Source organism: Mirounga leonina, unplaced genomic scaffold (genome assembly GCF_011800145.1).
Source record: "Mirounga leonina isolate KUSES-001 unplaced genomic scaffold, KU_Mleo_1.0 Mir_125, whole genome shotgun sequence".
Classification (NCBI taxonomy): domain Eukaryota; kingdom Metazoa; phylum Chordata; class Mammalia; order Carnivora; family Phocidae; genus Mirounga; species Mirounga leonina.
The window spans coordinates 69,043,059-69,055,961 of record NW_023270305.1 but is presented as its reverse complement, the minus strand read 5'-3'; the positions used below and the strand labels follow the sequence as shown (position 1 = coordinate 69,055,961).

The window sequence follows — 12,903 nt, the reverse complement described above, 5'->3', positions numbered from 1 at the left end:
AAAGAAAGGAAATCTTGACATTTGTGACAATATGGTTGAAATTTGAGGGCATTATGCTAAGTGAAATAAGTCAGAGAAAGAAAAATACCACATGATCTCACAAGTGAAATCTAAAAAGACTAAAATAAAATAAATAAAAAACAAAGAGAAATAAACTCATACAGATAATAGATTGGTGTTTGTCCAGGGATGTGGGTGATAAAATGGATGAAGGGAGTCAAAAGTTACAAATTTAGTTATAAAATTAAAAAGCCATGGAATGGAATGTACAACATGGTGACTATTGTTAATAATATTGCATTCTATATTCACAAGTTGCTATGAGACTAAATTTTAAAAGTTCTCAACACGGCCCTGTTGCTGTTGCCGCCGACACCGGCTGCTACCGCTGGACACCCACCATGGAAGAGACTCTAGAAGATCCCCCCACATCAGCTGTCTTGCTGGATCATTGTCATTTCTCTCAGGTCATCTTTAACAGCGTGGAGAAGTTCTATGTCCCTGGAGGGGATGTCACATGCTATTATACACTCACCCAGCATTTCATTCCCCACCGAAAGGATTGGATTGGCATCTTTAGAGTGGGATGGAAGACAACCCGTGAGTATTACACCTTCATGTGGGTCACTTTGCCCATTGACCTAAACAGCGAATCAGCCAAACAGCAGGAAGTCCAGTTCAAAGCTTTTTTTTTTTTTTTTTTAAGATTTTATTTATTTATTTGACAGAGAGAGACACAGCGAGAGAGGGAACACAAGCAGGGGGAGTGGGAGAGAGAGAAGCAGGCTTCCCGCAGAGCAGGGAGCCCGATGCGGGGCTCGATCCCGGGACCCTGGGATCATGACCTGAGCCACCCAGGCGCCCCGAGTTCAAAGCTTATTACCTGCCCAAGGATGATGAGTACTACCAGTTCTGCTATGTGGATCAGGATGGTGTGGTCCGGGGAGCAAGTATCCCTTTCCAGTTCCATCCAGAAAATGAGGAGGACATCCTGGTGGTTACCACTCAGGGTGAGGTGGAAGCAATTGAGCAGCACAATAAGGAGCTTTGCAAAGAAAACCAGGAGCTGAAGGACAGCTGTGTCAGCCTCCAGAAGCAGAACTCAGACATGCAGGCTGAGCTCCACAAGAAGGAGGAGGAGCTAGAAACTTTAAAGAGCACCAATAAGAAATTGGAACAGCAAGTGAAGGCGCAGAAGGACCGCTGGGAGGCGGAGCTGCTTCAACTGAAGGAACAAAACCAAAAGATGTCCTCAGAAAATGAGAAGATGGGAGTCCGAGTGGATCAGCTCCAGGCCCAGCTGTCAACTCAAGAGAAAGAAATGGAGAAGCTTGTGCGGGGAGATCAAGATAAGACAGAACAGTTGGAGCGTCTGAAAAAGGAAAATAGCCAGCTCCTTCTCACTTTAACTCAACAGGGGGAGTACCAGAAGAAGCTGGAGCAAACCGTAGAGCAGATGAAGGAGGAAGAAATGACGGCCATGAAGAAGCAACAGGAGTTAACGGATGAGAACTCTGGCCTGTCAAAAACGCTGAATGAGAACAAGATTATATGTAATGTTCTGCAGAGAGAGAAAGAGAGATTGGAAAGAGAAAATGATCTTTTGAAGAGGGAGAACAGCAGATTGCTGAGTTACATGGGTCTGGATTTTGACTCTTTGCCCTATCAAGTGCCTACTTCAGATCAAGGAGGTGCCGGACAAAACCCAGGACTTGTCTATGGAAACCCATATTCTGGTATCCAGGAAAGTTCGGCCCCGAGCCTGCTCGCCATGAGGAGATGCCCCACCTGCAAATCAGACTTTGCTGAAGGCATTTTCGATCACACCTTGGAGCAGAAGCACATGCAGACCCTTTGTTTGAATTGTCCAGTTTGTGACAAGACCTTCCCAGCAAAAGAGAAGCAGATCTTTGAAGACCATGTGTTCTGCCACACTCTCTAAGTGCCCCAGCCTCCTGGATCTATACTGTACATAGATTTTTATAGAGTAGAACCTATAGCTTCTACTTAGAGCTATGACCCACGATCCTGCCTAACATGAAATTACTAGGGATTTAGTCAGTCCTGTTGCCCTAAGGATGGAGTCCTATCGATTATCTGCAGAATAGTGGTGAGAGCTGTTACTTCCATCCTTGTGGGTTACTGTCTTTTAAATCACATAACTAGCTGTATCATCCTCACCTCTGGTGCCCATTCTTCTGAGGGTCTCCAGTACAAGGGCCCTGGGCTGCAACTGAGCTGGCCTTTCATTCACAACAGGCTTGACTTGAGTACTAAGTGATTCGTTTTCCCAGTTGTCTCAGTGCCATTCAAGGTCAGGCCTTGAGTGTATTCGCAGTCGGTTCTCAGTCCTAACGCTGCGGCTGGTGATTGAATAGAGGTTGAGAATTTCTTCCTCCTCCTCCTCAGGTCTCTTTCTCCACTGTTTGCATTAAACTAGCCACAGATACCGCAGAGAATGCCGACATCCAGTTGGGATGCCAAAGGTTTTTCATCTTGATTTCTCAGCTCCCAGCAGAAGCATCTTATTCCTGAACCATGGACACAAAATATTTCAGCCACAGAAAGCCTTCTTTCTCTCTGGATACCTCTATTTGTCATTTTCTACTCTTTGATCTTTCCTATGCACATAACCTTTACTGGAAGTCCTTTCTTAATGATTAGTAGGACTTGTTAGAAACTGCCTGCAACTTTCTGAGCAGGTGAGTTTGAATATGGATAAGTCAGAATAATGAGAACTATTGTTAATCTCTTTAATACTGAAAATAAAGCGTCCTATTTCGGGGACACTGGTCATTTAAAAAAATAAAAAAATAAAAATAAATTAAAAAAATAAAAGTTCTCAACACAAGAAAAAATTGTAACTATGTATGATGATGGATGATGTTAACAAGACTTACTGTGGTGATCATTTTGCAATATATACAAATATGGAATCATTATGTTGTACACCTAAAACTAATGTACCATGTCAATTATAACTCAAAAAACTACATACACACCAAACATCAGCACTCCTAAATATACGAAACATTGACAGAATTGAAGGGAGAAATAGATAGCTGTACAATCATAGTATAGATTTCAATATTCCACTTTCTTTTTTTTTTAGATTTTATTTATTTGACAGAGACAGAGAGAGCAAGCAGCAGAGGGAGAGGGAGAAGCAGACTCCCTGCTGAGCAGGGAGCCCAATGTGGGACTCAATCCCACAAACCTAGGATCACAACCAAAGGTGAAGGCAGATGCCCAACTGACTGAGCCACTCGGGTACCCCCAATATCCCACTTTCAATAATAGAAAGACCAGGGGCGCCTGGGTGGCTCAGTTGGTTAAGTGACTGCCTTCGGCTCAGGTCATGATCCTGGAGTCCCGGGATCAAGTCCCGCATCGGGCTCCCTGCTCGGCAGGGAGTCTGCTTCTCCCTCTGACCCTCCTCCCTCTCATGCTCTCTCTCATTAAAAAGAAAAAAAATAATAATAATAATAGAAAGACCAGGCAAAGAGCGTATCAATAAGAAAATAGAGAACTTGAACAACCCTGTAGAGCAATTTAACCTAACAGAGAGATACAGAACACTCCAATGAACAGCAACAATAGCAGAATACATTTCTCTCAAGTACACATGGAACATTCTCTGGGTTAGACCATATGTAGACACAAAGCAAGTCTTAATAAACATAAAAAGATTGAAATCATGCAAAGAATTTTTTTTTTTTTGGTCACAAGGGAATGCAACTAGAAATCAACAGCAGAAAAATAACTGGAAAATTCATTAATATGTGAGAATTTAAAAACACACTCTTAAACAACAAACAGGTCCAAAAGGAAATTACAAAATATCTTGAGATAAACAAAAATGAAAATAAGCTCTAGTCACTAAGCCACCACTGAGGACAGCAGCCTCTCCCTTTTGCCCCCTGGCTTCTGGACACTCCATACCCCCAATCCACCTTCCCCCACCGCCTCCTTCCACAGGCCATTTCTCCTGAAGAAAAGGAATCATATTATGTCTGCTATCCAGAACCTCCACTCTTTCAACCCCTTTGTTGATGCAAGTAAAGGTGATGATCTGCTTCCTGCTGGCACTGAGGATTTTATCCGTATAAGAATGCAACAGAGAAATGGCAGGAAGACCCATACTACTTTCCAAGGGATCACTGATGATTATGATAAAAAAAGAAACAAGTGAAAGCATTTAAGAAAGAAGTTGCCTGCAATGTTATTTTTATTTTATTTTATTTTATTTTATTTTAATTATGTTATGTTAGTCACCATGCATCATTAGTTTTTGATGTGGTGATCCACAATTCACTGTTTTTGTATAACACCCAGTGCTCCATGCAGTACGTGCCCTCCTTAATACCCATCACTGGGCTAACATGTCCCCCCACGCCCCTCCCCTCTAGAACCCTCAGTTTCATTCACAGATTCCATAGTCTCTCGTGGTTCAACTCTCCCTCTGATCTCCCCCCCTTCCTTCTCCTAATGTCCTCCATGCTATTCCTTATGTTCCACAAATAAGTGAAACCATATGATAATTGACTTTCTCTGCTTGACTTATTTCACTTAGCATAATCTCCTCCAGTCCCATCCATGTTGATGTAAAAGTTGGGTATTCATCCTTTCTGATGGCTGAGTAATATTCCATTGTATATACGGACCACATCTTCTTTATCCATTCATCTGTTGAAGGGCATCTCGGCTCTTTCCACAGTTTGGCTATTGCGGACATTGCTGCTACGAACATTGGGGTGCATATGGCCCTTCTTTTCACTACATCTGTGTCTTTGGGGTAAATACCCAGAAGTGCAATTGCTGGGTCATAGGGTAGCTCTATATTTAATTTTCTTTTTTTTTTTTTTTAAGATTTTATTTATTTATTTGACAGAGAGAGAGATAGCAAGAGCAGGAACACAAGCAGGGGGAGTGGGAGAGGGAGAAGCAGGCTTCCCACCGAGCAGGGAGCCCGATGTGGGACTCGATCCCAGGACCCTGGGATCATGACCTGAGCCAAAGGCAGACACTTAATGACTGAGCCACCCAGGCGCCCTCTATATTTAATTTTCTGAGGCACCTCCACACTGTTTGCCAAAGTGGCTGCACCAACTTGCATTCCCACCAACAGTGTAAGAGGGTTCCCCTTTCTCCACAACCTCTCCAACATTTGTTGTTTCTTGCCCTGTCCTTTTTTGCCATTCTAACTGGTATAAGGTGGTATCTCATTGTGGTTTTGATTTGAATTTCCCTGATGGCCAATGATGATGAATATTTTTTCATGTGTCTATTAGCCATTTGTATGTCTTCTTCAGAGAAGTGTCTGTTCATGTCTTCTGCCCATTTTTTGACTTGATTATTTGTTGGGTGTTGAGTTTGAGAAGTTCTTTATAGATCTTGGATACCAGCCCTTTATCTGTAGTGTCATTTGCAAATATCTTCTCCCATTCTGTGGGTTGCCTCTTTGTTTTGTTGACTGTTTCCTTTGTTGTGCAGAAGCCTTTTATCTTAATGAGGTCCCAAAAGTTCATTTTTGCTTCTGTTTCACTAGCTTTTGGAGATGTATCTTGAAAGAAGTTGCTGTGGGCGATGTCACGGAAGTTACTGCCTATGCTCTCCTCTAGGATTTTGATGGATTCCTGTCTCACATTGAGGTCTTTCATCCATTTTGAGTTTATCTTTCTGTATGGTGTTAGAGAATGGTCGAGTTTCATTCTTCTGCATGTGGCTGTCCAATTTTCCCAGCACCATTTATTGAAGAGACTGTCTTTTTTCCATTGCATGTTTTTTCCTGCTTTGTCAAAGATTATTTGACCATAGAGTTGAGGGTCCATATCTGGGCTCTCTATTCTGTTCTGTTGGTCTATATGTCTGTTTTTGTGCCAGTACCATGCTGTCTTGGGGATCACTGCTTTGTAATATAGCTTGAAATCAGGCAATGTGATGCCCCCAACTTTGTTTTTCTTTTTCAACATTTCCTTGGCAATTCGGGGTCTTTTCTGATTCCATACAAATTTTTAGGATTGTTTGTTCCAGCACTTTGAAAAATGTCATTGGAATTTTGATCGGGATGGCTTTGAAGGTATAGATTGCTCTGGGTAGCATAGACATTTTAACAATGTTTATTCTTCCGATCCATGAGCATGGAATGTTTTTCCATCTTTTTGTGTGTTTTTCAGTTTCTTTCATGTGTGTTCTGTAATTCCTAGAGTATAGATCTTTCACCTCTTTGGCTAGGTTTATTCTGAGGTATCTATGGTTTTTGGTGTTATTGTAAGTGGAATCATTTCTCTAATTTCTCTTTCTACAGTTGCGTTGTTAGTGTATAAGAAAGCAACTGATTTCTGTGCATTGATTTTGTATCCTGCCACATTACTGAATTCCTGTATGAGTTCTAGTAATTTGGTGGTGGAGTCTTTTGGGTTTTCCACATAAAATATCATGTCATCTGTGAAAAGAGAGAGTTTGACTTCTTCTTTGCCAATTTGAATGCCTTTTATTTGTTGTCTGATTGTTGTTGCTAGGACTTCTAGTACTATGTTGAACAATAGTGGCAAGAGTGGGCATCCTTGACGTGTTCCTGATCTTAAGGGAAAGGCTCTCAGCTTTTCCCCATTGAGGATGATATTCGCTGTGGGTTTTTCATAGATGGATTTTATGAACTTGAGGAATGTTCCCTCTATCCCTATACTCTGAAGAGTTTTAATCAGGAAAGGATGCTGTATTTGTCAAATGCTTTTTCTGCATCAATTGAGAGGACCATATGGTTCTTCTCTCTCCTCTTATTAATGTGTTCTATCACATTGATTGATTTGCGAATGTTGAACCACCCTTGCATCCCGGGGATAAATCCCACTTGGTCGTGGTGGATGATTCTCTTAATGTATTGTTGGATCCTATTAGCTAGGATTTTGTTGAGGATTTTGGAATCCATATTCATCAGGGATATCGGTCTGAAATTCTCCTTTTTGATGGGGTTTTTGCCTGGTTTGGGGATTAAGGTAATGCTGGCCTCATAGAATGAATCTGTGAGCTTTCCTTCTGTTTCTATTTTTTGAAACAGCTTCAGTAGAATAGGTATTATTTCTTCTTTGAATGTTTGGTAGAATTCCCCAGGGAATCCATCAGGCCCTGGACTCTTGTTTTTTGGGAGGTTTTTGATCACTGCTTCAATCTCGTTAGTGATTATTGGCCTATTCCGGTTGTCAATTTCTTCCTGTTTCAGTCTTGGCAGCTTATAGGTTTCCAGGAAGGCCTCCATTTCATCCAGATTGCTCAGTTTCTTGGCATATAGTTGTTGATAATAATTTCTAATAATTGTTTCTATTTCCTTGGTGTTAGTCGTGATCTGTCCCCTTTCATTCATCATTTTATTAATTTGGGTCCTTTCTCTCTTCTTTTGGATAAGTCTGGCCAGTGGTTTATCGATCTTATTAATTCTTTCAAAGAACCAACTTCTGGTTTCATTTCTACTGTGTTTCTGGTTTCTAATTCATTGATCTCTCCTCTAATCTTAATTATTTCTCTTCTAATGCATGGCTTAGGCATCGTTTGTTGCTTTTTCTCTAGTTCTTTAAGGTGTAGAGTTAGTTGGTGAATTCGGGATTTTTCTGTTTTTTGAGCAAGGCTTGGATGGCTATGTATTTTTCCCTTAGGACAGCCTTGGCAGTATCCCATAGGTTTTGGACCAATGTGTTTTTGTTCTCATTGGTTTCCCATGAATTGTTTAAGTTCTTCTTTGATTTCCTGGTTGACCCAAACACTCTTGAGCAGAGTGGTCTTTACCAAGTGTTTGAATTTCTTCTAAAGTTTTTCTTTTGGTTGAGTTCCAGTTTTAAATCATTATGGTCTGAGAGTATGAAGGGAATAATCTCAATCTTTTGGTATCGGTTGAGACCTGATTTGTGATCCAGTATGTAGTCTATTCTGAAGAAAGTTCCATGTGTGCTCAAGAAGAATGAGTTTTCTGTTGTTTTAGGGTGGAATGTTCTGTATATATCTATGAGGACCATCTGGTCCAGTGTGTTATTCAAAGCTCTTGTTTCTTTGTTGATTTTCTGCTTAGATGATCTGTCTATTGCTGAGAGTGAAGTATTGAGGTCCCCTACAATTAATGTATTGTTATCAATAGGACTACTTTGGTTAATAGTTGGCTTATGTAGATGGCTGCTCCCATGTTGGGGGCGTAAATGTTTACAATTGTTAGATCGTCTTGTTGGATGACCCTTTAAGAATGATACAGTGTCCTTCTGTGCCTCTAACTACAGTCTTTAGTTTAAAATCTAATTTGTCTGATATAAGAATTGCTACCCCAGCTTTCTTTTGAGGTCCATTGGCATGGAAGATGGATCTCCACCCCTTCACTTTCAGTCTGGTTGTATTTTTAAGTTCAAAATGAGTCTCTTGTAGACAGCATATGGATGGGTCCTGTCTTTTTACCCAATCTGCAACCCTGTGCCATTTTATGGGAGCATTTAAGCCATTCACATTGAGAGTGATTATTGAAAGATATGAATTTATTGTCATCTTGTTGCCTGTGAAGACCTTGTTTTTATAGACTGTCCCTGTAAATTTCTGTTGTATATCACTTTTGGGGTCTTTCTCCTTTTGTAGAACCCCCCTTAATATTTCTTGCAGGGCCGGCTTAGTGGTCACATATTCTTTCAGCTTCTGCCAGTCTTGGAAGCTCTGCATCTCTCCATCCATCCATTCTAAATGAGAGCCTTGCCAGATAAAGTATTCTTGGCTGCATGTTCTTCTCGTTTAGTACCCTGAATATGTCTTGCGAGGCCTTTCTGGCTTGCCAGGTCTCTGTGGATAGGTCTGACATTATTCTGATGTTCCTTGCTCTGTACATAAGGAATCTCTTCCCCCTAACTGTCCTTAAGATGATTTCCTTGGTTCTAAGATTTGCGAGTTTTACTATTACATGCCGGGGTGTTGGCCTGTTTTCCTTGATCTTAGGAGGGGTCCTCTCTGCCTCTAGGACGTGAATGTTTGTTTCATTCCCTAGATTAGGGAAATTCTCAGCTACAATTTACTCAGATATATCTTCCAGTCCTCTCTCTGCACCCCTTCTGGGATTCCAATAATTCTGACATTGGAACGCTTTATGGTGTCACTTATTTCTCTGATTCTATTTTCATGGATTCTGAGATGTTTTTCCCTGGACTCCTCTTTTCCCTTTTTATCTATTAAATTGTCTTCCAGGTCACTAATTTGTTCTTCTGCCTCACTTACCCTAGCTGTTCAATTATCTAGATTAGATTGGATCTCATTGATAGCATTTTTAAGTTCTGCCAATTCAGCTTTCATTTCTGCCCTTAGAGACTCTATGTTGCCATTAATTGATTTCTAGCTATTGTCTTCACAATTGCTAGCCCGAATTCCATCTCCGACATCTTGGTTATATCTGCATCCATTTGTAAATCTGCAGCATAAGTCATAATCTCTGAGTCTTTCCTATTTTGGGGGTTCCTCCTCCTAGTCATTCTGTTGAGGGGTGTTTGAGGGAATGTATAGAGTCCAAATTATTGACCACAACCCAAGCAAGGTGCACCTGTTTTCTTGGGGCCTTAGGGTTGCTGGCCTCTTGTTCTCCCAGCTTCTCTTCTGGGGGAGGGGCCTGCCACATTGTTACTCAGGCAACCCTGTTTGGGCAGAGCTGCCCTGCACCCCTGTGGCGGGGGATGGGCTCAGTGAAAACCGGTTTTTTGGGGCTTTTTTCCTCTGTTGGCTTTCCATGTCTCTTCCGAGAGTCAGAGCAGAAGAGACCATTTCTAACCCTCTGTCTCAGAGCGGAGAGATCACAGTCTATTCTTCAGTGAGTTCTCCAGGCCACACTATCTCTGTTTCTGTCCATGCTGCTATAAACTGCAGTGTCCTGGGTTGTGCGCCCCTCCTCAACGCTCCCAGTCCTGCCTCCAGGTTGGGGCACGTCTCTGCTCTTTGTGCTTCTAAAACCGCCAGCTGCTCCCACTTCGCACGCATGACCCCCACCACTCCGGGTTTCCATCAGGGGGCTGCCCTAAAGTCCTTTCCCCACTGCTACTGGTCTGCGAGTCTGTGCCCTGTCCCCAGCGTGTGAGGCTGTGGCTCACCAGCGGTATAGGATCCCCACAGCCAGGCACCTTTCCATTGCCATTTATCCTCTGATATCTGCCCGTGGAATCATGGCTCCCTGCTTCATACCTCGAAACCAATCACCTGTGATATTCTATTTGTAGAGATCCAGACCTTCTTACATCTCAGGCTGATTTTGTGGGTGCTCAGAGTGGTCTGGTAGATATCCAGCTCAATTCTGGGGACTGGTTGGAATAGGGTCCCCTACTCCTCTGCCATCTGTTCCCCCCTCCTGCAATGGTATTGTAATTGAGCACCCAGAATATAAAGAAGTAGTTCAGCTACAAGGTGACCGGCATGAGGACACATGCCAGTTCCTCCTAGAGAATGGACCAGCTAAGGATGACCAGCTGAAGGTTCACGGGTTTTAAGAGCTTCTGGCTCACAGAAGCTTAAGTGAGAATTTCTTTGCAATGAGTAGAATTTCCCTTCTGTCCCTTGTCACAAGTTTAAAAACCTCACAGCTTATAGGTTTGTAACCATTTGGGGTCTGCTTTTAACTTGGACTAGTGTAACTCCTTCCTGCAATAAGCTGAAAAGAACCTGAAGTCCCTCTTTTATTTTTTTTAAGATTTTATTTATTTATTTAATTGACAGAGAGAGAGAGACGGCATGAGAGGGAACACAAGCAGGGGGCATGGGAGAGGTAGAAGCAGGCTTCCAGCCAAGCAGGGAGCCCAATGTGGGGCTCGATCCCAGGACCCTGGGATCATGACCTGAGCCGAAGGCAGTCACTTAACCAACTGAGCCACCCATGCGCCCCTAAAGTCTCTCTTTTAAACAGGGGTCAAGCATTAGATACCTGGCAGTGTCCAACCTGAAACCAAGCAGTAATGTGATGTTTAGGCCAAGCCCACAGCCCCAAGATCACAGACAGCTATGTCTGGTCAGAAGCTCCTTGGCTCTCCCTCAGTTCAAAATGTTACCACCTGAACAGCCCATGGTGAAGCTGAGAGGATAGGATGGGGTAAGACCACAATGGGAGCTGTGCTGCTAGAAGGAGTCATTGGTAGTCAAAGACAGATCCCTGGTGTCTCCAACCTGACCAGCTAGGCAGAGCTTAGAACAGCCACCTTTCCTCTAGTGAGGTGTGGTAATGCATCTGGCTTGCCACCCAGGGTCTTTTTGACCAGACATACCCTAGCTAATCGATGTCCAAACACCAGAATGTGAGGCCAAACTTCTACCAGAGTTAAACTTTTGACAAGGGAACAAACTTCAAACTGATGTAACAGTCATGTATCTAGCTGCAGAGCTTGCAATTTACTAGCAACAACTGCCCAATTCCATGAGAATATGCCAAAAACTTATGGGATGCAGTGAGAGCAATGGTAATGGAAATTTATTGGTGGAAATGCTTACATTAAAAAAGAGGAAAGGTTTCAAATCAATAACCTAAATTTGTACTTTAACTAGAAAACAAGAATGAAATAAAACAAAATCTAGCAGGAGTAAGGAAATACTAAAGACTAGAACAGAGATAAATAGACTGACAAAGAAAACAGAGGGAAGAACCAAATTAACTACCACAAAAATAAAAGAGGAAATGTTACTCCCAATTTTACAGAAATAAAAAGGACTGTAAGAGAGTATCATAAATACTTGTATGCCAATAAATTGGATAGAATGGACAAATTTCTAGAAATACAAAGTCTACCAGGATAGAATCATGAGGAAATAGAAAATCTGAATAGACCTATAATTAGTCAGGAGAGTGAATAAGTAATCAAAAATCTCCCAAAAAGAAAACCCAGGGCCAGATGGCTTCCCTAGTAAATTCTACCAAACATTTACAGAATAATTAACACCAAACCTTTTCAAATTTTTCCAAAGCATTGAAGAGGAACAGTTGCTAACTCATTCTGAGACCAGCATTACTTGGATACCAAAGCCAAACACAGACACTACAAGAAAACTATAAACCAATATCCAAATGATATTGATGCAAAATCCTCAACAAAATACTAGCAAATTGAATTCAACAGCGTATTAAAAGGATTATGCACCACGACTGGACTGAAAGATGGTTTAACATATAAAAATCAATCAATGTAATACACTACATTAACAGAATGAAGAACATCACATGATCATCTCAATTGATGCTGAAAAAGCATTTAACAGGGTGCCTGGGTGGCTGAGTCAGTTGGGTGTCCAGCTCTTGGTTTCGGCTCAGGTCATGATCTCAGGGTTGGGAAATCGAGCCCCATGTCAGGCTCCATGCTCATTGTGGAGTCAGCTTGGGATTCTCTCTCTCTCTGCCCCTCCTCACTGCTCGCTCTCTCCCTCTCTCATAAATAAATAAATAAATAAATGAATAAATAAATAAATAAATAAAATCTTTTAAAGAAAAAGAAAAAGCAGATGCCTGGGTGGCTCAGTCAGTTAAGCATCCGACTCTTGATCTTGGCTCAGGTCTTGATCTCAGGGTTGTAATTTCAAGCATTGGGCTCCACAATGGGTATCGAGCCTGCTTTTTTAAAGAATGCATCCAATTTGGAAAGGAAGACATAAAATTAGTTTTGTTCACAGATGATATGATCTTACATGCAGAAAATCCTGAAGATTAAAAAAAAAAACCAAAACCCTGTTAGAACTAATATATGAATTCAGAAAAATAGCAGGATACAAAGTCAAAACACAAAATTCGGTTGCATTTTTATACACTAACAATGAACAATATGAAAAGGAAATTACAAAAACAATTCCATTTATAGTAACATCAAAAGGAGTACAATACTGAGAATTAACTCAACCAAGGAGGTGAAATGCTTGTACATTGAA

The 12,903-nt window shown here is 41.6% G+C and overlaps 1 protein-coding gene and 1 pseudogene across 1 annotated transcript; both read left to right on the top strand.

Annotated features, from left to right (window-relative positions):
• The first annotated feature begins 357 nt into the window (after positions 1-357).
• Positions 358-2,787, top strand: LOC118007476 (calcium-binding and coiled-coil domain-containing protein 2). Its single transcript, XM_035000511.1, has 2 exons — positions 358-677; positions 869-2,787. Exons 1-2 carry the CDS (start codon positions 402-404, stop codon positions 1,940-1,942), a joined length of 1,350 nt encoding a protein of 449 aa, XP_034856402.1. The 5' UTR covers positions 358-401; the 3' UTR covers positions 1,943-2,787.
• A 1,222-nt stretch (positions 2,788-4,009) lies between these two features.
• Positions 4,010-10,495, top strand: LOC118007475 (annotated as a pseudogene).
• The last annotated feature ends 2,408 nt before the right edge of the window (positions 10,496-12,903 follow it).

Excerpts from the sequence above, each read along its gene's own strand:
- LOC118007476 (XM_035000511.1), top strand. The coding sequence starts at position 402 with ATGGAAGAGACTCTAGAAGATCCCCCCACATCAGCTGTCTTGCTGGAT. Across the intron at positions 678-868 it reads CCAAACAGCAGGAAGTCCAG|TTCAAAGCTTATTACCTGCC; the intron begins TTCAAAGCTTTT and ends AGGCGCCCCGAG.